At 50.7% G+C, this 26,013-nt stretch overlaps 1 protein-coding gene across 1 annotated transcript in view; it reads right to left on the bottom strand.

Annotated features, from left to right (window-relative positions):
- Positions 1 to 704: 704 nt before the first annotated feature.
- The window catches only part of SYNE3 (spectrin repeat containing nuclear envelope family member 3), a 106,466-nt gene continuing 81,157 nt past the window's right edge, over positions 705 to 26,013 (bottom strand). Inside the window, exons 14-18 of the mRNA XM_040257092.1 lie at positions 25,483 to 25,615; positions 23,191 to 23,352; positions 18,556 to 18,705; positions 17,401 to 17,439; positions 705 to 3,175 (exon numbers count right to left, since the gene is read on the bottom strand). Of these exons, the coding sequence (XP_040113026.1) occupies positions 2,975 to 3,175; positions 17,401 to 17,439; positions 18,556 to 18,705; positions 23,191 to 23,352; positions 25,483 to 25,615 (685 nt within the window). The 3' untranslated portion in view covers positions 705 to 2,974. The remainder of the gene's footprint in view (positions 3,176 to 17,400; positions 17,440 to 18,555; positions 18,706 to 23,190; positions 23,353 to 25,482; positions 25,616 to 26,013) is intronic.

The raw sequence follows: 26,013 nt of genomic DNA, 5'->3' as shown, positions 1-26,013 counted from the left end.
GGAACAGGCAGAGCCCCGACTCCAGTAGCTGAGTTCCCATGAGAGAAGGAATTAGGCCGCAGTCCTGACTGGGCCAGGGATGCGAGAGGCTTGCTGGAGGTCACTGTGCTGCCCTGAGTGGGACATGCAGATAACAGACCCTCAGGGAAGCCACAGATTCATAGAGCAGGCAGGGACCCCTCCCCACCCCACCCGCACTGCCCAGATAAGGCCACCCTGGGGGCAGGGAGCCCCGCATCAGGGGATAGAGAGACAGCTAAGGAGGGTAGCGGCAGCTTTGATCAGGCTCTCCTGTGTTTGTCTTCCTTCCCTCCCCTTCCCTCCCCCCTTCTTCTTCCTCTTCCTCATCTCTCTCTCCCCCTCTCTATCTCTCTCCATCATTGTGTCTCTCTCTTTCTCCCTTCCTCTCTCCCTGTCTCTGTCTCTTACACACACTGCACGTGTGCACGCACACACACAGACACACAGACACACACCACCGGGCTGGGCAGGGAACTTGACCCGTCTTACCACCTCTCACCCTCCAGGGGACAGACAAAAATAAACACACGAAGGTCCCACCGCGACACCCTTCTCAAAAGGCACGTGAAAGCTCTTTGAGGTTGGTCCTCAGGAAGCTAGAACGTCATAAAATTCATAATTATCTGCACCTACTTTTAAGCAAAAGAGATGACACTTGAGAAGCACCAGTGCACAATGGTTACGTCATATCACAACTGTCTTTATATGAAAGTAATGAAAATATCAATTCTCTTTTTTAAAAAAAAAGTTATTCAAACAAGCTCTATGGTATCAAAGTTTAAAAAATATACGTTCATTTCCTCCCGCCAGCTGACACATTACAGATTCTCCCTCCCTGACATGTAGGACACGTGACCCAACTGAATTCATGTCACTCGAGCCTGTTTGAAGTTACAGATTTGGTGGGGCGCGGCAGTGAGCCGGGCACTACCCAGAGGCAGAAGTGACCGGGATCGGCTCTGGCCTTAGCCGCCGCCGCTGTGTGGCTCTGGGGTAAGTTGCTTCCCCTCTCTGGGCCTCTGCCTGCGTGGAGATGTTCAAAGGCCCCGCCACAGCGCTGACCTTCTCAGGCTGGACTGACTCAACCCAGTGAGCATCTGGGCTCAGCCACCTGGGCCCGAGGTTTTGGTTCACGCAGCCCCAGATTTTCCAGGAAAGCCGCCTCCTGTGGAGAATGGCCTTGTGGCTTGGTCTCTGAATATCTGGAGGAAAGCTCACTTTCTACGTCGGCCTGGAGGTCTCCTCTCTGCGACCCTGGTTTCCTGCCCCGTGAGTGTCCAGCTCTTCCCAGTTACAGGGAGCCTGGGTCACTGAGCCGAGAACCCTGAGCAGGCTGGGCCTTCGAGGCCCAGAGGGCAGTGTGGGGGAGGGGGGCACAGTGCTGGGGGCCTAGACCCTCCGGGGTCTTCAGCTTCCCCTCTGTGTAAAGGCCTTTCTGGGTCTGTGACACTGATTTCAAAGGCCTGAGGACCCTCTTGGTCTCCGATGCATAGCTGAACAGACAAAATCAATTGGTAAAGAGTGGGCACTAAGCATTTTTTAAAAAAGGAAACTTTAGTGTTGATTTGGGGAAAATAGGATCCAGTTATGAAACACTTGGGAACCGTTCCAGAACTCCCTAGGGGAGGAAGGGATGTATTGGGTTGGCCCAAAAGTTCGTTCGGGTTTTTCTATAAGATGTGACAGACAACCCGAATGAACTTTTTGGCTAATTCAATATTTCCAGCCTCAAGGCCAAGGTGGCTCATGGGCCCGACTGCCAAGCCCTTGCAGAGAGGGCCTGGTTTGGGGCATCTAGACCCTGCGCCCCTTGTGGGCACCTGTGTGGGACATTCGTGGCCCAGAGGACCCAGCTCTCTCCAAAGTCCCTTCCGGGAGGAGGAGAGAGCCCTCCAGACTGGCTGAGCTCTGCGGATGACCCCTCCTCTCTGTCTTGGACCCCCGATCTCTGATCCCTGGTGGGTCAGATGCTTCCCTCTGTCCCTTCAGCCAGAGCCATAGACGATGAAAAACTCAGCCCCGGCGCGATGGAGGTAACACATCTTTCCGGCACTGTCAGGCACCTGGGCGCTACAGACAGCGTGCTTATCCTTCCATGTGGGAATCTTAACAGGCTCTTCTCCTTCATTTTATTCCCAAGCAGAGCAGAGAACACGGGCAGCGTGACCTAACCATTCCCTGAAGACTCAGACCATGGACCTTCCTCACTGTCTGCGCTATTCACGCTCCCCGAGGTCCCCCTTCTGCTGTGCTTTTCTTAGCTCTGGGTTTGCTCTTTGGAGTTCTTCTTTCCTCTATTAATTTCACTCTGTCAGCTGCCATTTTTCACTTCTGGGCCAGCCCAGAATCAGCCCTTTTTCTGCTTCTCATCCACAGCATCTAGTCTGCGGTCACTCTGAAGTCTAGATGAGCACGGCTGTTCTGACTGTGCCTAGACCGAGAGTCACTGGGCTCTGAGCGAGGGCCAGCGCTGTTCTTCTGTGTCGACGGCTCAGAGTCCTCTTCATGAACATCTGGACGTGGGGCTTGGTTTCTGGATAGGAGACGGCCATACAAGCGACACGTTCTTGTTCCTGCTTTCCAGGGCTAACTGCAGACCAAGGCCTAAATGCTACAAGATCCCACTGGACAAAAACACTGTTGGGAATTTTCCCAATGACAAATAGAGGTCATATGTGAAGTGATACATACTGAGCATTTACATACAGAGCATATTAAAAAAATGGCTATGCATTATATGTGTAGTACACATTTAGTATAAATAGACTGAGACAACGCTGTATAAAAAAGTAATTTTGTTCTGAGAACATCGATATAGTATTTACATGGATGCAGCCCAGCGGCCTCTGGCTTGCCTCTGTTTCCAGGTCCCCCAGCATCCTCCAGAGGAGGCTGGGGCATCTGGAGGTTTGGAGAAGAGCATCCCCCGAGTGCCCACGGTGGGGGAAGGGGGCTAGGTGGGCGGAGGGCCATCGTAGCGGAGCATGAGCGTGAGGGAGCGGGCAAAGTTGTTGGCCAGGAAGCAGCTGCGGTTCTCTTCCCCGACCGGGAGCAGGAAGAGCAGCAGCAGGAAGAGCAGCAGCAGCAGCTGCAGGGGGAGCGCCACGCAGCACACCTTCCGGCAGAGAGAGCCGAACCCTCGCCACCGCGCGGCCTGCAAAACCAGAGTGGAAGATGTGAGCGGGCTCAGCGCTGGGGGCTCGGGGCTCGCCATGGGGGCCTCAGGGAGGGGAAGGCCCCCAGATGACATGAGGGGCCTCACTGGCTCCGGACTGACTCTACAACTGTACCCGGCCTCAGTTTTTCCATCTGTGAAGTGGGGCTAATGTCCGTTCTCCCAGAAACAAAGATCTCTAGTTTTCTCAAACCACTCAAGGCAAGAGAGGAAGAGGATAAAAGAGTCACAGGCTTTGTCTGTTGTCACATTAATCTTTGCCTGGTTTATAAGAATCCTGGGTGTGAATCTGAAGAAGGTCATTCAACCTCACTAAACTTCAGATTTCTCCTCTATAAACAGGAAGAATAATGGGACCTACCTGACAGAGTTGTAGCGAGGATTCAATGAAACCGAGCCAGGCACACAGTAGGGACTCAAAGCTGCTGCCTTTATTATTATGCATCATTACTATAGTCACCATCTTTGGTGTATGTGTTTGGCCAATGAGGTGATGCAGGGTTACGACTAAAGACCTCTATGTCAGAATCCCTCCCAGGCAAGACCATACAGCAGCCCTGCAGGGCCCCAGTTGGCCTCGGATAGCCAGTGTCCCTCTGAGCTCACCGTATGCCCCCTGCAGAGCCCCCCTCTTCCTAGGAAAAATGGGTTGCTGGGGAAAGGAGGCTGTCCCCTCATCTGTTACACAAGACACACTCAAAGGGGCAAAAGTCAGCTGTTAACAGAAAAGTTCTAAAAAATAACAATAAAAAAACACAAAAATTATTGCCACTGTCTAAATCACGATCACCACCAGCACCACCAGGCTCATCATTACGATCAGCATCACCACCCTGACTGCCAGCACCGCCAGGCTCATCATTACGATCAGCATCACCACCCTGACCAACACCAGCACCACCATAATTATCATTACGATCAGCAGCATCACCCTGACCAACACCAGAACCACCCTAATCATCATTACGATCAGCATTACCACCCTGACCGCCAGCACCTCCAGGCTCATCATTACGATCAGCATCACCACCCTGACCACCACCGGCACCGCCAGGCTCATCATTACGATCAGCATCATCACCTTGACCAACACCAGCACCACCACAATCATCATTACGATCAGCATCACCACCCTGACTGCCAGCACCTCCAGGCTCATTATTACGATCAGCATCACCACCCTGACCACCACTGGTACCACCATAATCATCATTACAATCAGCAGCATCACCCTGACCAACACCAGCACCACCATAATCATCATTACGATCAGCATTACCACCCTGACCGCCAGCACCGCCAGGCTCATCATTACGATCAGCATCACCACCCTGACCAACACCAGCATCACCATAATCATCATTACGATCAGCATCACCACCCTGACCGCCAGCACCTCCAGCCTCATCATTACAATCAGCATCACCGCCCTGACCAACACCAGCACCTCCAGGCTCATCATTACGATCAGCATCATCACCCTGACCACCACCAGCACCGCCAGGCTCATCATTACGATCAGCATCATCACCCTGACCACCACCGGCACCGCCAGGCTCATCATTACGATCAGCATCACCGCCCTGACCACCACCAGCACCGTCGTTGCCACCAGGCTCATCATCGGGTTCGCCATCACCATTTCTTTATCTTCTCTTTCTCCCCCTCTTTCTTCTTTTCCTCCCTCTCCTTGCTCCTCATCACCATCCTCATCATCAACACCCTCACATGTCCAAATACCTAACAGGCTTCTTTGCACAAATATCCATGAAAGCAGCCAAAGGATATTATCCAAATTCTCGAGGGACTGGCTGAGTTGCAGCTTCATGGGCATGCAGGGCCAACAGCTGTCCACTCAATAAAGTGGAGGCCCCACCGTCAAGGAACAGCATGGTGCAGGGCAGGAGCCCGGCTCTCAGGAACTCGGCCATCTAGGCTCCAGTGCAGACTGTTCCACAATAGCTATGTGCCTTTGGGCAAGTCAGGAACTTCTCTGAGCCTCAGCTTCCTTCTCTGAAAAATGGGGATTAAACATGTACCTCTATTTTCCAGGTTTTGGCGAGGATGCAAAGTATAATTATACACCAATTAAAAAGTATATATGATCTTATGACTAGTGCTATTATTATAGAATATATCTACTAGCTCCGAGAGGAACCAGAGTCATTTTCCAGGGTACCAAGTCTAGTGATAATGATGGTACTGATGTTGGTCATGAGGAGGATGAGGATGAGGATGTTGATAGTGGTGAGGAGGTGACGACAGTGACGGTGAGGGTGATGATGGTACGTGTGTTGACGGTGATGATGGAACGTGATATCAGTGATGGTGATGATGCTGATGAGAACAATGCTGATGATAGTGATGGTGATTCTGGTGAGGATGATGGCAGTGATGATGGTGGTGGTGGTGGTGGGCATGATGGTAACAGGAATACGCAGGTGTTCCTGGGATGTTCTGACCTGAGCACTTCTGTCTTTCTCCCTCATGCCTGAATGATCTCACCCACTCTCCTGTCCCAGCTATCTCCTCCAGGTTGATCACACTTGACCCTATGTCTCCAGCTTCGGGTGTTCTCACTCACCAAAGATCCCAGGCACTGATTTTGTAAAAAAAATAGACTTCCTATAACCCACACAACGGAGAAGCACTTCTGGCTGGGTTTATCTCAGCAGTGACTTCAGGAGTGTGTGTGTATGTGTGTGTAATACGTCATTTAAACAGCTGAATGATGTCCACGGAGGAGGCAGACTTTCCCATAGCTGCCAGGCGGGGTCAGACCTGGCTGCCAAGTGCGCTTGACCCTTCCCTCGACGGGGCTCACCTACTGATGCCTCAGTCTATGAGTGCTCTAACTTGACTGCTTGACATTTCATGCTGACTTTGCCCGACTCCAAATCTCTGACCCACCCAGGAGAGCGAAAGAGGGTGAGACGCAGGTACACCCTAACCTAGGTTCACACTACAATTGAAAACCTGTAATTAGTGGTCTCCCCTGTAGAGGGGGACTTCCCAGGTGGCGTTAGTGGTAAAGAACCCGCCTGCCAATGCAGGAGACATAAGAGACCTGGGTTCAATCCCTGGGTCGGGAAGAACCCCTGGAGAAGGAAACGGAAACCCAATCCAGTATTCTTGCCTGGAGAACCCCATGGACAGAGAGGAGCCTGGCGGGCTACAGCCCGCAGGGTCACAAAGAGTCAGACATGACTGAAGTGACTTAGCAGTCAGTGGAGGTCTGTGTCTAAGGGTCCTATTTCTGTTCGCCTCACCATGCTCAGAGCTACTACTTTGCTTATGTAATGAAGAGTTGTGTCTTGGCCACAATCCTCTGGGGCAAATGTCTTTGAAGGCCCAAAGTTCTCTTGCATTTACAAGTGATGACAAGGAGTGGTCTTTTTCAAGGACTCCTGCTGCCCGCCGTCTATTCACTTAGACCTCACATCTTCACTTTGAGGGACCTGGATTCTAAAAACCCCTTTAAAATAGAAGGCACGTTTTAATAGTATTATCACATGCTTAGAAAACAGATATGTGCGTGCACACACACATAAATAGGCATGAACTACTGTCTAAGAAGCCAACAAAGAAATTGACAATCTCAGCTCTTCTCAGATCTGGGAGATTCTCTGTGCCTGAGTTTCCCCATAGAAAGTACTACGTGTATTCTGTGCAGTTACAACTATCCACAGAGAGAAGGGGCCAAAACTTCCCTGGAGATCCAGTGGTTAGAATCTGCCTTCTAACACAGCGGGATGCGGTTCAATCGCTGGTCAGGGAACTAGGATCTCACACATGACCAAGCCCATGTGTGGCAACGGCTGAGCCCGTGTGCTCTGGAGCCCGCGGGCCACAGCTAGAGAGAAGCCCACGTGCTCCAACAAAGGATCCTGCAGGCTGCAACTAAGACCCGATGCAGCCAAAGATAAATAAAGGAAATCAGCCCTGAATATTCATTGGAAAGACTGATGCTGAAGCTGCAATACTTTGGTCACCTGATGCGACGAGCCAACTCATTGGAAAAGACCTTGGTGCTGGGAAAGATTGAAGGCAGGAGAAGAAAGATTGAAGACGGAGCATGAGATGGTTGGATGACATCACTGATTCAATGGATGTGAGTCTGAGCAAACTCTAGGAGATGGTGAAGGACAGGGAAGCCTGACATGCTGCAATCCAGGGGGTCACAAAGAGACAGACATGACTGAGCAGCTGAACCACAACAAAACAAAGAGAGAAGGGGCTTCCTCAGGATGCTCCCCACCACTTAGTGGGTGGAAGTAGAGGGTCGACAGCATGTGGTGGTGGGGAGGGAACCCATCATATTACAGAGGGTGATTAAATGCTTGAGTCCTTTAATATCTCCCATGAACCCGGGGCTCTAGAGTTTTGAGGAATCCTGGCAGGAAGAATTTATCACAGTAAGGGTGATTGAATCTTCTGCCATTGATGAAAAAGGATGTGGGGGAAAGAAATGATTTGGAGTCCTGGGTTCTAACCCTGGCCCTGTCACTTCCTAGCTGGGTGACCTAGGACAAGTCACTCAGCCTCTCTGAGCCTCAGAGCCTTCTACTGAGGCAAAGGGAGCCTGACACCTGCCTACCAGAATCACAAGGATAAATGAGGGAGCACAGGCTACATTCACATGCATAGTTGGTGCTTGGCAAATACTCATTCCTTTCCTCCTCCAACTGCTGGGACCCAGGGCAGATGGGTGGCTTCTACAAGCCCCCTAAGCTTCCCCTGCACCCAGGTTCCAAAGACCAGATACCATCAGCCTCCTCGGCCCCATCAGAGAGGAAAACACTGCTCTTCCTAAACACCCGCTCTTGGTCCCTTAAAGGCCCTCACATCCTCTGACCACAGGGCCTTTGCAAAGCTTATACTTTCCGCTGGAAGACCCATTTCCTTTCTTTCTCCAGTGCATCTAGCTCACTCCTACTGTTTATTCTAATCTCAATTTGTGAGTCGCTTCCTCAGAGAGAACTTCCCTGCCTCTAAACCAAAAAAATCCCCTTTACATATTCTCATGGATCAACACCTTTCCTTTGGGTTACTGATTTCAAAGTCTGTGTTCCCCTTCACTCCTTGGAGCAGGGTCTACACTAGTTTGATTCACTGCTGTATCCGCAGTAATGTTCGGTAAACATCTGCTCAATTAATGAAATAAAAGGCTCTTTCCCTTCCTGGGCGTCTGATTGTCTGCTCCTCCCTTGGTGCCATGATGTGACCAGGCACACACTCTCTGATCTGTCTGTGAACTGTCTGCACCATCCCGATGGCTCCCCCAGAACATTTGGACTCCACATGTTAATGAACAACACCAAGCATGCTCCAGCCCCGCATTCAGCTCACCTCCACGCTCGCGGATTTCCTGAGCTGCTGCTTCTCAGAGGAAGAAACTGAGTCCACGGGAAATAAGCAGCCCAAGGTCACAGGGACAGGCTCAAATCGTCAGCATGGCTCCTTCTACCACCCTACATGGCACTTTCTCATAAGAAACAGCAGCAAGGACTACCCTGGAGGTCCAGTGGTTAGGCGCCTACCTGCCAATGCAGGGAACACAGGTTTGATCCCTGATCCAGGAAGAGCCAACGTGCTGTGGGGCAGCTCAGCCCATGCACCATGACTACTGAGCCCACGCTCTAGAGCCTGTGCTCAACAAGAGAAGCCCCTGCCGTGAGAAGGCCGTGCCCCACAGCGAACAGTAGCCCCCGCCTGCTGCAACTAGAGAAAGCCCACGCAAAGCAATACAGATCCAGCAAAGACAGAAATGCATGAGTGAATGAATTCTTAAAATAGCAGTGACTATGACCAAAGTCCTCCTGGGCCGCCGTTGAAGCGGGGCCCCTGACCTGGGGCCCTGAGTGTGAAAGTCACGTGGCATCACCACTTGGGCTTTCGGGGTTTTTCCCGGGAGCTGGTTGGGCCTCACTCTCCAGCTCAAAGATGCCTCCAGACCAGTGCCAAGAGCTCAAGGTGAAGGGCAGGGGCCAGCTTTTCTCTGGCAATTCAAGATGGGCCCCACCAGTGGCCATCACTAACTCTCACTTAGCAATGAGCTCCGTCCCTCAAGGTCCTTCTCACTGAGGCAGAGCCACAAGCTGGCTGGCTTCCCCTCTCTGGGTTTCCTCTAGAACCCAGAAGGGGCATCTCCCTGATGCTCCAGGGAGTCTGAGGGCATCACAGATCCCAGGCTGGGCTCCACCCACACAATTTGAATATCTTCTTCACTATGTTCTCGGTGCCAAAGCGCTGAGTTAGAGCCCAAACTCACTTCCCAGGAGTGCTCAGAGGCTGCGGAGAGCTCCCACGCAGGGACAGAATGGTAGTGGCTGGGTGGGGCTGAGTTAACATTGTTTCCTCCCCGGGGCAGCTCTGCATGTGATGGTGAGGCCACAGAACTGTGTTATTCCAGCCCCCTGGCTTGGTTTTGGGGAGTCCCGGGAAGTGCAGTGACATAGAATCTGCTTGCCAATGCTGGAGAGGCAGAAGATTTGGGTGCAGGGTGATCGTCAGGACGATCCCCTGGAGGTGCAAACAGCAACCCACTCTAGTATTCCTGCCTAGGAAAATCCCATGGACATCGACAAAGGAGCTTGGCAGGCTACAGTCCACGGGGCTGCAAAGGGTCGGACATGACTGAGCAACTGAGTTTGCCCGCATGAATTGGTTTTTTACCAGATGGCGGTGAGACCATCTGAGCTGGCCTTTTGGAGGCAGTTTGGTTAATCGATGAGAAGAACCTCTGGGTGAAACAATTGGAGTGAGGGGTGCTCTTGTCATTACTCAAGCGAAAATGGAGCCCCACTCAGCAGGAGATATATGGACACAAGCTCCCTTCCCTGCCTTTCCTTCCCCTCATCTTTCCTCATCTGACATCCATGCACCATCCAGGTTCTTCTGCGTCTAGGACAGAACTAAGGTCAGTGATGGTCCAGGGTGATCCAGAGGCATCCAGCTTGGAAGACTGTGTGATCAGGATGCTTTGCTTATATGGAGACCAGGGTTTGGTTGGACGCAGGGAACACAGTGAGGTCAGCTTCAGACAAGCTGAATCTGAGCAGTCTCTCAAGTTGTTGCCCTTCGGGTTTGGGCCTTGGGACTGAAGCTGGAAGGAGGGACCTGGACAAGAAATGGATCAGAGTGTGAGAGGTCTAGAGTCGGGGACTAAAGCTGGCAGGAAGGAACCATCAGGGAAAGAGTGAGTCATGGGAGGGAAAGAGGCCCAGGGGAAGCTGGAGGATGCGACCGTTAAGAAAGAGGTGTTGTATTTCCAGGGTCGCTGAGCAGTTAGGACTCATTAATTACAAAAGAAATGAGAGCAGCTTCACAGGTGAGAAATCCCTGCAGCTACCGCCTTAGTCACATGATCCAAGTTAGCATCTGCAGTCCTGAGGTGGGTGGATCGAAATTGCACTCTCCCAATAAGATGCACTAAGAACACAGCATCACTTCTAGAATATTCTTTCCAGAAACTCACAACAAGGAAACACCCCAGAAACCCAAAACCTGAGGGACATTCTATAAAATATCTGGCCTATACTCAAGAAGGTCAAGGTCAAGAAAAACCGAGGACCGGTCCCAGGAGAGGCAACTAAAGAAGTGTGATGACTGAATGTAATGTGTGATCCTAGACTGGATCCTGGACTGAGGGGAAAAGGCTATAAAAGACTGTGAATGGTACATCCCCACAGAGGGATGTCATTCAGTGGTAAAAGGAAATGAAATATTAGCTGCAAAAAGACACGGAGGAAACTCAAGTGCATGTTGCTGAATGAAAGAAGTAACAAGATCAGTGGTTGCTAGGGGCTCTGGGGAAGGGCAGAGGGGTAACAAGGAAGCACTGGGGAGGAGGGTAAGGCGGTGACACTCATCTGCAATGTCACTACGCACTTGTCAAAACCCATAGGATATGCAACCCAAAAAGTGCCCCCTAATGTTAACCAGGAACTCCAGTTAATAATGGTGATTTTTTCTTTAATTTTTTAATTTATTTGGCTGCCCCAGATCTTAGTTGCACCATGGGGAACCTAGTTTCCTGACCAGGGACCAAATCTCTGCACTGGGAGTGCAAAGTCTTAGCCACTGGACCACAAAGGAAGTCCCAATAATGCTGATTTTTAAAACATCATAACAGGGACTTCCCTAGTGGTCCAGTGGTTAAGAACCCACCTTCCAATGCAGGGGATTTGGGTTCATCCCTGGTCAGGAAACTAAGATCCCACATGCCATGGGGTAACAAATAAGCCTGTGCAGCCCAACTACTGAGCTTGAGCACCTCAACTGTACACTACAACTGACACCCAAAAGAGACATAAATAAATTGTCCTTGTTCAGTCACTATGTTGTGTCCAACTCTTTGTGACCCCAGGGACTGCAGCACGCCAGGCTTCCCTGTCTTTCACTATCTCCCAGAGCTTGCTCAAATTCATATCCGTTGAGTCGGTTATGCCATCCAACCATCTCTTCCTCTGTCATCCCCTTCTCCTTCCGCCCACCTTCAATCTTTCCTAGCATCAGGGTCTTTTCTAATGAGTCAGCTCTTTGCATGAGGTGGCCAAAGTACTGGAGCTTCAGCTTCAGCATCAGTCCTTCCAATGAATATTCAGAGTTGATTTCCTTTAGGATTGACTGGTTTGATCTCCTTGCTGTCCAAGGGCTCTCAAGAGTCTTCTCCAGCATAAATAAATATATTTTTTAAAAAACAACAACACTGCACTTATTGTGAGAGAAAGTTATTGCCTAACAAGGAAAGCCCTGGTGCTTGCTTTCCTAGATGTGGTATTACAATAGTCCATCTGCTCTACCAGGCTCATTGTGAGGAGCACTATTATTTTATATACCACTAAGTCAAGGCTATGGTTTTTCCAGTGGTCATGTATGGATGTGAGAGTTGGACTGTAAAGAAGGCTGAGTGCCGAAGAATTGATGCGTTTGAACTGTGGTGTTGGAGAAGACTCTTGAAGGTCCCTTGGACTGCAAGGAGATCCAACCAGTCCATCCTAAAGGAGATCAGTCCTGGGTGTTCTTTGGAAGGAATGATGCTAAAGCTGAAACTCCAATACTTTGGCCACCTCATGTGAAGAGTTGACTCACCGGAAAAGACCCTGACGCTGGGAGGGATTGGGGGCGGGAGGAGAAGGGGACGACCAAGGATGAGATGGCTGGATGGCATCACCGACTTGATGGACGTAAGTTTGAGTGAACTCCGGGAGTTGATGATGGACAGGGAGGCCTGGCGTGCTGCGATTCATGGGGTCGCAAAGAGTCAGACACAACTGAGCGACTGAACTGACTGAACTGAACTGAAGGAAGAAAAAAACCGAACAGTGAAGATGGAGCATCTGATTGGAGACCCCACATAAGGCGGGGGCACCGCAGGGCTGCACCTTCAGGGCCAGGGAAACCGAGGGCTAATCTCCCCCACACTGAAATGGGAAACAAGGAAATCCTAGGTCTTATCTTGGCACCTGGAGAGGGCGAGAAACAAAACTCTGTCCTGAGAACTTGAACGGGAGGCCAGAGCTCCCAGAGCTGGGTCGTCTAAATTGGCACAATCGGTGTGGTCCAAAGGAAAGCAAAACAAAACACAACCGCGGGACGTCCCTGGTGGTCCAGTGGTTAAGACTCCCTGCTGCCATTGCAGGGGCGGGGGTTCCATCTCTGGTTGGGGAACTGAGATTCCACATGCTGCATGGTGCAGCCAAAAAAAACCTCCAAAATCCGACCCTCAAAAAGAGATTTTAATTTAAAGAAACCTTAGGTGGAGAGTGTTCTGGGTGGCAGAGGAAAGCAAATTCCAGTCCTTCCTGGACCATAAGAGGAAAGGCTTCCCTGGTGGCTCAGATGGTAAAGAACCCACAGGCAAGGCGGAAGGCCCAGCTTGATCCCTAGGTCAGGAAGGTCCCCTGACCCACTCCAGTACTCTTGCCTGGAGAATCCCATGGACAGAGGAGCGTGGCAGGCTACAGTCCACGGGGTTGCAAAGAGTCGGACACAACTGAGTGACTAACAACGGCAACTTCAAAGATGTGAAAACGTGAAAAACTATGAGTCTTAAAATCTGTGAAATATGGGCCAGTGAATAAAATGTCACTCTTCAGTCTCTCTCCATCTGGACCCACCTCCCAGAGTCCACAGCATGGCATGCATAATGGCATCTGCTCTCCACACCTGCACATGGGCCTGTGACCCTGCCTAGTTCACCCCGGTAAACGCAAACATTGGCAAATCCACTCCTCAACTCGAAGGCTGACTCAGGTAGGACCGCTTCCCTGCACCAAGGCAGGAGTTCAGTTGACTCACAGCCCAATCACAACTCAAAAAGCAATTGACCTTTCATGTGTCTGAAAGCTGTAGGCAGACATATCCGGTGGCACGAAGCTGGCAAGTGTGTAGGCAGCTGCAAGTTTAATAAATCTTAATTATTCTGTTTATATAAACAAGCAGGCTGAAGCCACTGACGTAGCTGGAGCTTTCAGTGGCTTGGGGCATAGAGAGAGAAAAAAAGTGTGGAGGGCCGACGGCTCATAAATAATTAGCTTTGGAGCAGGATTTTTTTTTTCCCCCCTTCCCTTTGGACTAAAAATAATATACGAAATGTTTTTAAGTTGGCAAGATTACAAGCCCAGAAGACAGTGTCTAGTTTCTACCTGTCAGACCTGCATGTGTCTGTGCACACCTGCACATGTGTACACGCCTTCACACATGTGTATGCACACCCCGCCCGGCAAACAACATGAGAACCTCACCAAGGGGAGGATTCCGCCCCCATCCCCATCTATCTCCACTCCCAGAAGTGGCATTAGCCGTCTTCCGTCTGAAAGAGAAACAGGACATTGTCTGCTAGCATCCAGGTCCTCATTTACGAAGCAATTCAGAAACTTCTGGTTTAAAAGAACTCTTAGTTCTGAGGACCCGCATTTCATTCATTGGAAGACCATGGTTAAGAGCCTTGCAAAGGGGAACACACACTAATGGTGGATCCCAGATGCAAATCGAGAGCATAAAGCAACGGTTCTCCGAGTCTGGTCCCCAGGGGAGCAGCAGCAGCATCACCTGGGACCTTGCTGGAAATGCAAATCCTCGGGGCACCCCAGATCTAACGCACCAGAAACTCTGGGGGTGGAACCCAGAAATCTGTGCTTAAACAAGCTGTGATATAGAGGGGCCCCAGATGGCCTCTGAATATTGGCCTCTGGGGTTGCTTGCTTCTTCACAGGGAGCTGAGACCCAAGAGCTCAAAAGCCAGCCAGCACCAAACTCAAAACTTTCACACATCCGTTTGATTTTAAATGTAGCCGAATAAGCAGATTTAGGGGCCATTTAGAGCCTGCCCGCTTTGCATAGCCCACGAAACGGAGTCCAACATCTGCCAGCTACAGATAAGATCAACCCTGCATCTGCGGCTTCCCAGGTGGTCCAGTGACAAAAGAATCCACCTGCCAGCGCAGGATACGCAGGTTTGATTCCTGATCGGGGAAGACCCCATGTGCCGCTGGGCAACTAAGCCCATGCACCACGACTACTGAGCCTGTGCTCTGGAGCCCACGGGCCACAGCTGCTGCAGCCCGCATGCCCTAGAGCCTGTACTTTGCAACAGGGAAAGCCCTGCAATGAGAAGCCTGCACACAGCAACTAGAGAGTGGTCTGCACATAATGAAGACCTGCTGCTGCTGCTGCTGCTGAGTCGCTTCAGTCGTGTCCGACTCTGTGCGACCCCATAGACGGCAGCCCACCAGGCTCCCCTGTCCCTGAGATTCTCCAGGCAAGAACACTGGAGTGGGTTGCCATTTCCTTCTCCAGTGCATGAACGTGAAAAGTGAAAGTGAAGTCGATCAGTCGTGTCTGACTAGTAGCGACCCCATGGACTGCAGCCTACCAGGCTCCTCTGTCCATGGGATTTTCCAGGCAAAAGTACTGGAGTGGGGTGCCATTGCCTTCTCCAATGAAGACCTAGCACAGCCAAAAATAAATAAATAAAATTATTAAAAAAAACAAACACACCTGTAGCTGTCAAGACCGCAAGCCACTACTATACTTGGACATTCCCTGGCCAAAAACATGCTATTGTGCTGGGCAATGCCAGCTGCAGGGAGAGCCTTTCTCCCATTCCCCTCTCCACCCTGCCCATCCCACTAGCATGCAAAGCCTACCCTGGCAGGCCTTTGCTCTGGTAATCTATCCCAGGTACTTGCATCAGTGCTTAGTACAAAGTCAGAGCTCAGTAAACATCTGTGAAGCGAATCAGTGACTGAGGAGTCATTGACTGAGGAGACAGCCAATGAACATGGAGCTGTGTCCATATGAATCCGGTGACAGGCTGCCAGGGACAGGAGCCTGCCCTGGAGGGCCGGTGTCAGCCAGCCAAGCAAGCCCCCACTCACAAACACCAGGGGACCCAGAAACGACTCCTCCTGAACTCTGGCCTGGGAGCTACTTAGACAGGGGCTCCCAACCAGAGTGGGGCTTAAAGGGCAAGAGCTGGAGGCAGCCTGGACATCTGGCCCTGGGCCCTCAGGTGCCACCAGGAGTCACAGGCTGGGCTGTGTGGTGACCCAGCCTTCCTGATGCACTCCCCTACTTCATGAGAAGCCCTTTGCTCTTTTAAATTAGAGGAAACTAATTTAGGGCTTCAGGCTCTCCTCTCAAGAAAGAACAACAGTTCACCTGATCTTCAAAATTCGTTCATGAAGTCAATAAAGTCAGCATTGATAGTTCCATTTTACAGATGGGGAAAGAAAGTCTCCAGAGTCAAAGCAACTTGCCCAAGGCCACAAAACTGGGGGACGCCAGGCCCAGAGCACAGCATTGGTCTGGTGACTGCCCCGTCCAGTCCTGGGGACACACACTATACTGCAGATGGAGACACGAACACCAGCAGGAGACCAAGACGCCTGGGTGGGCAGAGCCCCTGGGAACACAGACTCCACGGCCAGAGAGACCTCGAGGCCCTGGGGCTCTCGGGAGCAGAGCATGCCAGAGGCTTATGTTGTCATGAGCCAGTGCTCGGCAGGACAACAAGCTCGGTCTCAGAGGACCTCGCTGGTAGTCCAGGGGATGAGACTCGGCCTGCCAATGCAGGGGACATGGGTTCCATTCCTCGTCTGGAAGATCCCACGTGCTGCAGAGCAACCAAGCCCGTGCACCCCAACTACAGAGCCTACGCGCTGTGACTCCTGAAGCCCAGGTACCTAGTGTCCATCCGGAACAACAGACGCCACTGCAAGGAGAAGCCCACGCACCGCAACTCGAGAGCAGCCCCCGCCTGCTGCAACTAGAGAAAGCTCGCACACAGCAACCGAGACCCCGTGCGTCCAAAAGCACTCAAATACAATTTCAAACCGGAACTCCTCCAAAGCAAGCCTGCTCTCAGAAAAGGTGGCACCAGGGACGCCAGTGTACACTGGGCCGTTCCACAAGTGGGGAGAGCTGCCAGGCCCAGGGATGCCTTCTCCAAGGCACCGTGCAGAAGGGCAAGGGGTGGGCTTTGAGTCTGAGGCAGAGACCGCTCAGGAGCCGTGTGCCTCCAGCGAACACATCACTGCGGTCTTGTCATTCCTGCTTCACTCATGCCTAGCACGGTGGTAATGATGCCTGCTGGATGTCTGGGGGACGGTGACGTGAAACGCCCTAGGCACGACCTGGTACAGTTCCTGGCACAGAGCGGATGGTCAACACGTAGCATTTATAGTAACAATCATTATTCCTCGTTATTCCTGTAAGTATGGCTCTTTTTACTGCCATGGCTCTGGCCGGCAAGCCCTCAGGGAGAGGCTCTGAGCACTTCTCAGAGGCTGGCAGATGGAGACACCGGCTGGTCGAACATGACTGGCACAGCCCCACTCCTCTTTCAGCCCCCATGAACCCCAGATGCTCGTCCACTACTCAGGTGGCCGCGAGGTCGAATGCCCTGGAATGGCCCAGGTCTCTGTGGACCGGCCCGATTTACGCCTGTTGTCACAGCATAATCACTAACCGTGTCCTTGCTCATACCCCTGCGTCCCGTCTCAGCTGAGTACACGCTGTGTGTCCTGCAGAACAAGGACCCCCAGGACCACCACAGGGCAGCCCAGAACTGAGTCCCCAGGAACATTTTTCATGGAACCTTCCAGAAAGCCCAGGGGTCCTGCCCCGGCATCCCAGACGCACCAACCCTCCAGACGCCCTGCCCTCTACCCGTGTGGAGCAGACGGCAGACACCGTACCTTTCGGAATCCAGTCGGCTTCCCTGGAGGACTCTGCGTCTGTTATTTTAGGGAAGGAGAGGAAAAGGGGAAAGAAAAAAAAAAAAGAAGTTAAGTGAGTGAAACTTAAATCCCAGCAGAGCCTGTAATGGAATATTCATTTTGTCAGGGGAGTGTTTCTTTAAGACTTCTGGTCCTCTGGACAGGCTGAACCAGCAGGTGATTCAATTTAATGAGCTTTTTAACGCACTTGGGGCCCAGGTGGGATCCTGTCTGGGAAGGCCTGGGCCAAGGCCACGGGCGCACGGACCTGGCTGGGGCTGGGCTGACACCTAGTGGCCGACGACGCGGCTGCTTTCAGGGCTGGCAGAGCTGAAGCCCCAAAGCTTGGAGTCTGGGGTCTGCGGGCCTAAAGGGCCCTCAGTGGCCATCCCAACCACCCTTTCCTTGGACTAACCTCCATGCCTCAGTTTCCCTATCAGTTCTCAGGGGATAATAATAGTACCTCCTCTATAGGGCTGTAATGAGGATATAGCATTTAATAAAGGCTATTACTGGAGAAGGAAATGGCAACCCACTCCAGTATCCTTGCCTGGAGAATCCCATGGACAGAGAAGCCTGGTGGGCTACAGTCCATGGGGTCACAAAGAGTCGGACACGAGTGAAGGGACAGCATGCACGAGTCCCCCAGGGGGAGGTGCTTCCTCAATGCCACAAGCAGGTTAGTGGAGGAGGCGGCCTAGATCCCAGGGATCCTAGCCCCCACGCCAGTGTTCCCTGTGTCGTGCCTCCATCAAGGTGTGTTTGCTGCTGGCTCTGTCCCTGGCTATCCAGGTGAACTCGGGTGAGTTTTTAACTCCTCATATTCTCATCCCTCTTCTGGAAATTGGAGATGCAATTACTCTGGTGGACGGCTCCTGTGAGCACTGAACTGGGATGATGCACATAGAGGTTTCAGGTTGATAGAGCAAAGCTGTCGTTCTTGGAACTCAGTCTCGCTGGGTGGCAGAATGGCCAAATCACAAATTGCACATCAAGTGCCTAGGACCCATGAGTCTCCATTGCCTCTCCCTGAGTGATCCTCTTGGTCTGGTCTGTCGAGGTATGGGGTGGAGTGGATGCAGACTGAGCTATGCCTCCCCGGGGGCCTGGGACCTGTGCAGCCTTAGCACCTACCAGCAGGTGGCTGGAGTCCTTGAGCTTGGACTTGTACAGCATCCACCGGTAGCGTAGATCCTCGAGCTCGTCTGAGGACTCGCTGGCTGGCCTGAGACGAAGGAGGTTTTTGAAGAGATGCTGCCCTTCTGGTATTCGAGCCTCCAGCTCCTAGAGGGAAAAGACAGGGTCACGTGCACCTTCCAAATGGATGAGGAGGCCCCACCTGGTTGGTAAGGAGGAGCCAATCAAATTCCATTTGCAGGGGCAGCCAAGAGAACACATAAAGAGAGAATCTCATTGTGCAAATAAACGGAAGCCAAGGCCAGGAGCTGCTTTCCGCAACATTGCAGAATGGACTGCTGCCTGAAAGAGGAGCTGCCGTGCTCACCTCCAAGATCACTTCTAGCTCTGGCATTCTATTATAAATACGACATAGATTTACACTATGTATGACCAGGGAAAGTGAAAGTCGTTCAGTCACTTCCGGCTCTGTGACTCCATGGACTGTAGCCCGCCCGGCTCCTCTGTCCATGGAATTCTCCAGGCCAGAATACTGAAGTGGGTAGCTGTTCCCTTCTCCAGGGGATCTTCCCAACCCAGGAATCAAACCCACATCTCCCGCACTGCAGGCAGATTCTTTACCCACTGAGCCACCAGGGAAGCCCTCTGGCATTCTAGAACCAAGTTCTCCAGAGGGCTTGACATAAGAGTTATCATCATAAAAGCTACCATAGTTCATCGGCAGAGGACTGGATAGACAAGATGTGGTTCATACATACAATGTGATATGACTCAGTCATTCAAAATTATGAAATAACGTCATTTGTAGCAGCATGGATGGACACACAGATTGACATACTGAGTGCAGTCGGTCAGAGAAGGAGAAATATCATACGACTTCCCTTATGTGTGGAATCTAAAAAAAGAAATGGATCAAAAGAACTTACAAAACAGAGAGAGACTCACAGACTTGAAGAACAAACTTGTTGCTAGGGGGAAGGAGGAGGGGAAGGGATAATTAGGGAATTTGGGATGGACATACACGCACTGCTATATTTAAAATGGATAATCAACAAGGACCTACTGTAGAGCGCATGGAACTCTGCTCAGTGTTACGTGGCAGACTGAATGGGAGCGGGGTTTCGGAGAATGGATATGAGTGTATGTATGGTTGAGTCTCTTCGCTGTTCACCTGAAACTATCACAACATTGTTAATCAGCTATACCTCAATATAAAATTTAAAAAAAATTTTTAATAAAAAGCTACCATTGTTGAATATGTCTTTCTATTGGCATTTTTACTCCTGGCAGAGTGAGGTTGGGACTGGGCAGACTTTTCTATCAGAATACAGTACTGTGTTCCCCCAGGACAGCATCTTTTATCCTCAGGACTCCTGGGAGGGAGTGCCATGCGAGGATACGATCTAGGTCCTAAGTCAAAGAGCCTGAGTTTAAATTCTGGCTTGGCATCCAGAATCTGTCTCATCCCACCAGCTGCATGATACAGGCACACAGCTTAGCTTCTCAGAACCCTCGAGAGTGGGGACTCTACAAAGAAGAGTAACCCGGGGAACTGCAAGTCATCTCTAATATGCCTGGGGCTGGGTGGTGGTGGCAGGGGATGAGAGGAGTGGCTGAATATGAGGTAGGAGGCAGACAGGGTGGGCTAGGTAGCTGGGCCAAAGCTCCCACTGAGGACAAAACATTAAAAACATTCTTAAGACATCAGTGGACAGGGAGGCCTGGCGTGCAGCAGTCCATGGGGTCGCAAAGAGTCGGACACGACTGAGCGACTGAACTGAACTGAATGGAACTGAAGGCATCAGAGAGTTAACAACAACAACAAAAAGAGTTAGGCAAGACATGTGAAAGGTTAAGATGCAGAGAAGTAAGCCCAGTGTTCAGACCTCCTCTTGCACTTAGGATATTTGCTAATCTGGAAAAAATAGTTGTGAAACAGATCTATGCTTCTGGCAGCCTTGCAGGATTCAGGAGAAAGAGGTCAAAGTCTGTGCCCTACAGAAGTGGAGACTGAGAAACTGCTGCCTTTAGCAGAGGCCCCTAAAGGTGAATAGGAAGTAAACCTACACCTTATTTGGATTTGCAGGCCAGTGCCAAGTCATCTCAGGAGTCCAGGGAGCTTCAAGTTTTGAAATTGGATTCAGTGGTTCTAAATTGATAAAAGCCCACACTGGCCTGGCTGTTGCAAACAAAATCCTCTTTGAAGGAAAGATTATTCTTAACCTGAAATTATTCTCGCACCTATTTGTCAAACACAATATCCAGCACACAATCGAAGCAGTCACACACAGACATAAGACTCCAAGAAGAGGCGGAAACTGGGACCTCCCTGGAGGTCCAGTGGTTAAGAATGTGCCTGCCAGTGCAGGGGGGGTGGGTTAAGAATGTGCCTGCCAGTGCAGAGGGAGTGGGCTCTGTCTCTGGTCCAGGAAGATCCCACATGCCTTGGACCAACTAAGCCGTATGACACAACTACTGAGCCCGAGCTCTAGGGCCCATGTGACTCACCTACTGAACCCACACGCTGCACCTGCTGAGGCCCACGTGCTTAGAGCCTTGTTCTGCAACAAGAGAAACCACCCCAGTGAGAAGCCCTCACACCACAGTGAAGAGCAGCCTCTACTCATCGTAACTAGAGAAAGCCCATGCACAGCAACAGAGACCCAGTGCAGCCAAATATAAATAAAATTAATGAATTAATGAGGAAGAGGCAGAGACAATACACAACAGAAACAGTCTTGACTTGAGATACGGAGATTATTAGACATGCTCACTAAACCAACTATGTTTACTGTGTTGAAAGAATTAAACTGAAAATTTTCAGCAAGGACCCAAAAGCTGTGAAAAGTGGCAAAGCAGATTTTAAAAAGCACCAAGGAGAATTTCTAGGAATGATAAATGAAATATTAAAAGCTAAGAACTTAATAAACATGTGAACTAGCAAATGAGATGCAACTAAAGAGAGAATTAGTAAAGTGGAAGATGAGTTAGAAAAAAGTATTCAGAAAGTAACATGAAAAAGCAAAAGGATAAAAAAGTACACAAGAGACAGTGAAATACACAGTGAGAAGAAAGAGCATATGTTTTAAAGGCATCTTGGAAGGTGAGGAAACAGGGAATAAGGCAGAGGCCACAGTTTGAGAGATAATGTTGGAGAAATTTCCAGAAAGATCCTAGGCCACAGATTCAAGAATCCAGATGACTCTCAAGCATGAAAAATAAAAATAAAACCAAACTCTAAGGTATTAGGGTAAATTTCAGAAAAAAAATTATGAAAAAGAGAGATAGTTTGGGGCCTGATTGAGAAAAGCTGTGGGTGATAAACTCCGGAAATTGAACTCTATCCTGAAAAGTTTTCATTACTGGGACAAGGTCATCTTTAGGATTCTGAAGGGTCACTCTGGCTTCAGAATGAGTCATTACTGAGATGGGAACCCAGAAAGAAGGAGGGAGGCCAGCTTGGAGGCTATTGTCAAGGTCAAGGTCAAAAATGATAAATGTCTAGATGAAGACAGTGGTAGTGAGGGGAAACATAAACAACGAATACCCAAGAGGTGAAATCAAGAAGGACTTGGTGAATAAGTCAATGTGCGAGTGGAGGAGAGAGATTTGTGGTAGAAGGACTGTCTTTCCACCCCCTTGCCATATCCATGCCCTTTGCAATATGGTCTTACAATACTTCCCATCAAGAGGTGAAACCTGTTTTCTCTCCCCTTGAATCTGAGCTGGCATTGTGACTTTTTTTGTCCAGCAGAATGCAGGAGAAGTGATGTGTCAGTTCCTAGCCATGGCCTGAAAAGGCCTGCATGCTCCCACTCATTCTCTCAGACCTGCCCCTGCTCTGGGAAGTCCAGGCTATCCCCTAGGGGGATAAGAGATGTGTGGTCCATCCCATGCTCATCTAGAAGAGCCCCACCAACCTCCAGAAGTACAGCCACCCTGCTGGTCTATAAATCAGGGAGCCCAGCCAAGATCAGAAGCATTGCCCAGTGGACCTCAGAGTAAACTGCCAATCTTCAGAATCATGAGTTAAACAAACAGCTGTTCTTTTAAGCAACAAACTGTCGGAATGGCTTGTTACATAGCAAGAGTTAACTGATTAGAAGAGTCGTGATTAGTGGTGATATTTTCCAAGTTGGGCAACACAGCAGGAGGCTTGAATGAATGGATGGATGATTTTCCCATAATACTAGAAGCAAAAAAAAAAAATTTTTAAACTATTATTTAGGACTTCCCCGGTGGTAGAGTGGATAAGAAACCACCTGCCAATGCAGGGGCCACAGTTTCGATCCCTGGTCTGGGAAGATTCCACATGGTGCGGAGCAACTAAGCCCGTGAGCCACAACTACTGAGCTCGAGCGTTGCAACTACTGAAGCCCGCACACCCAGAGCCCATGCTCCACAAGAGAAACCGCCGCAATGAGAAGCCTGTGCACGGCAACTAGAGAGCAGCCCTCACTCACTGCAAATGGAGAAGGCCCACGCACGGCCATAAATACATCTTTAAAAAAATTTATACATGAGCCATAACAAGTATGTGCTCTTTTTTTTTTTTTGAGAACTCTCTGGCAGCAAACACATCTTTGGGGGCCAAATCCTCTGAAATAAAGAGGCTGTTCCTTGGGCACAAACCTGTAGCTTTGTTGCTCTGGTCCTCAAGTCCTCGGTGGTGGGAGTTTTCATGGCGATGATCCTAACCAGCTTGAAATTTTCCTCCTGCAACCAGTCCTCAAAGTTCCTCAGGGACTGGGAATAATCCTCATGGCTGCCTCCTTCCTCCCTGAGCAGCCCTGCCTGCAGGAAGGCACAGCATGGTCAAAGCCTCAGAGTTTCTGCAAACAGCCTACTGGCCATGTGTCCTGGGAATTCCATCCAAGCAGAGGGTGGGGGATGAGGATGCCCAGAGGGAGAGAAGAAGCACCTGGGGGACGAGGGGATGAGGAAAGCATCTCTACTCAATGTAGACATGATTAGGGACCAAGAACATTCCTCACTGCCACCTCTTTGGTCTCCTGAAGGCTACCAGCATCATCCCTTATCAGGATGTCTACAATATGATCACCTCCTGCCACTTCTATCCCTCTTCAAGTTAGGTGGCCAGAGTGATCTGTCTAAGATGCAAGTCCAGGGACTTCCCTGGTGGTCCAGTGGTTAAGAATCCACCTGTTGATTCAGGGGACCCAGGTTCGATCGCTAGCTTGGGAACTAAGACCCCATATGCCACGGGGCAACTAAGCCGTGAGCCTACTAGACACCTACTAGAGCCTCTGCTCTAGAGCCCGCAAGCTACACCAACGGAAGCCCACATGCCCTGGAGCCTGTGCTCTGCAACGAGAGAAGCTGCCTCAGTGTGAAACCTGTGCCCTGCAGCGAAGAGCTGCCCCGGCTTGCCACAACTAGAGAAAGCCCGTGCATGGCAATGAAGAGCCCATGCACTGCAACAAAGACCCAGTGAAGCCAATGATTAAAAAATAAACAAAAATAAAAATAATAAATAAATAAGATGCAAGTCCACTCAGCCACGCCATCACTTACACAGCTGAGTGGCTTCTCACACACGATGATGCAGCAGGAGAGCCTCAGATTCTGGCCCTGCCTGGCTCTGCAGCTCATGAGACCTGCCCCATCGTCTGAGCCAGGGCCCACAGACATTTAGCACCCGGCGCTGGTGCTGTCTCCCTCGGGTCCTTGCAGGCACAGTCTCCTCTGCATGGAACACACTCCGTTCCGCCTCTCCTTGACTCCCACTCAGCTGTGAGGAGCCCTGGACATCTCATTTTCATCTCTCCATGGAGGGCTTCGCTACCCCCAAGTCCTTCACTCTGCAGCAGGCTGCTTGGCCTCTGGGTCTTCTGCCTCTGTGAACCACGTGTTCTGTAAACCCTTATTCTATTGCTTTGCGGTTCCTGCTTCCCTGCTTCTCAAAATGTGCTCCAAGGCCTAGCAGGCTTAGCATCACCTGGGGGCTTGTAGAAATGCAGAGTGAAGGGTCCCAGTCCAGACCTACTGAATCAGAATCTGCATTTTGGTACGATCTGGATGCATATGACAATTTGAAAAGCTCTGTGCTGGATGCTACGTTCTCTGAGGGTTGAAAGTATCTCTGTTTTGTTTACAGCTGTGTTCCAGCTCCAAGCACAGTTCTCAGAACACAGAAAGACTCAGTAAGAGCTTTCTGGATGGGGAAATGAAAGAAGGAATGGAAGAATGAATGAATTAGCATGCTGTCTTTGAAGAACAAGGAATGAATTTCTTCTCATTGTGGTTCTGTTTTTTTAAAGCCTGTCAAGGAGAGGAATGGATGATATGATATAGTGAGGTTAGTTCTTTTTACAAACTACAGTTTCTGTGTGTTATGTGTTAGTCGTTCAGTCGTGTCCAGTTCTTTGCAACCCCATGAACTGGAGCCCGCCAGGCTCCTCTAGTCCATGGGATTCTCCAGGCAAGAATATTAGAGCGGGTTACCATTCCCTTCTCTAGGGAGTCTTTCCAACCTAGGGGTCAAACTCGGGTCTTCTGCATTGCAGGCAGATTGTTTACCATCTGAGCCACCAGAGCACCAAAAATACCTATCTTGTGAACTTTTAGTTTGCAACCTAGTGCTGCTAGGAAGCTTCACACTCTGACATTCTCTTCCCTGCAAGGGAAGCAGTCGGATTTTCTGAGGGTGAGGGCCTGCCTGCCCTAAAAATCCCCAGGACCTTCCTCAGTGCAAACCCTGGGTCTGGGGTCCCAGAGTCCCTCTGCCCAGAGGCCCAGGGCACTCTTGTGTCACCACTGGGCAGGCTCACCCGAGACAGGACAGGGCCCAGTCCTGAGCTGAGCATGTGGCCCCAGGCGGGGAGGGAGTTTACTGGTGACACCTTCCCACCATCAACTGACTCAGATCTGGGCCCTCCCCAGAAGCCCATGACATGGACTTACCTGACGGCGACGCCGGGAAGTAAGATCCGTGGGGAGGATGAGAAACCCAGTCTTTGGGATGTTGTTGGTGAAAATCATTTTCTCCCCTGAATCCACTTCTGTCGTCTTCTGCAGCTGCCGGTTTCTGATGAGGCTGAGAAGTCAAATCCACCCAGTCAACGTGATGATGAGATGGGGACTTCCCAGATCACGGGAGAAGTAACAGAACAGGGGAGGGAGGTGACTTCTGGTCCTCACAAGCCCGTGCCTGTCCTTCAGGTTGGTCAGAAGCTCCCCAGGGTACCTGCATTTCCAGTTCCCTGCTCGAGACTCACGTTACCGTCAACAAGGGGCATATATTTACCGATGCAGGTGAGGCCCCAGCCAGCAGGGGCTGGAGGCTAAGCTGGACGCTTACCTGCTCTTACTGCCTCTACTTAGAATTGCCTGGGGATGCCCGGAGGCACTTGGCACCACGCCTGGCACACAGAAGAACCCCAGCCGTCTGTTCTAGGAACACGGCTGAGCTCTCCCTGCAGGGAAGGAGGGTTG

The sequence above is a fragment of the Oryx dammah genome, unplaced genomic scaffold (genome assembly GCF_014754425.2).
Source record: "Oryx dammah isolate SB20612 unplaced genomic scaffold, SCBI_Odam_1.1 HiC_scaffold_16, whole genome shotgun sequence".
In the NCBI taxonomy this organism is placed as follows: domain Eukaryota; kingdom Metazoa; phylum Chordata; class Mammalia; order Artiodactyla; family Bovidae; genus Oryx; species Oryx dammah.
This window is presented reverse-complemented; position numbering and strand designations above follow the sequence as displayed.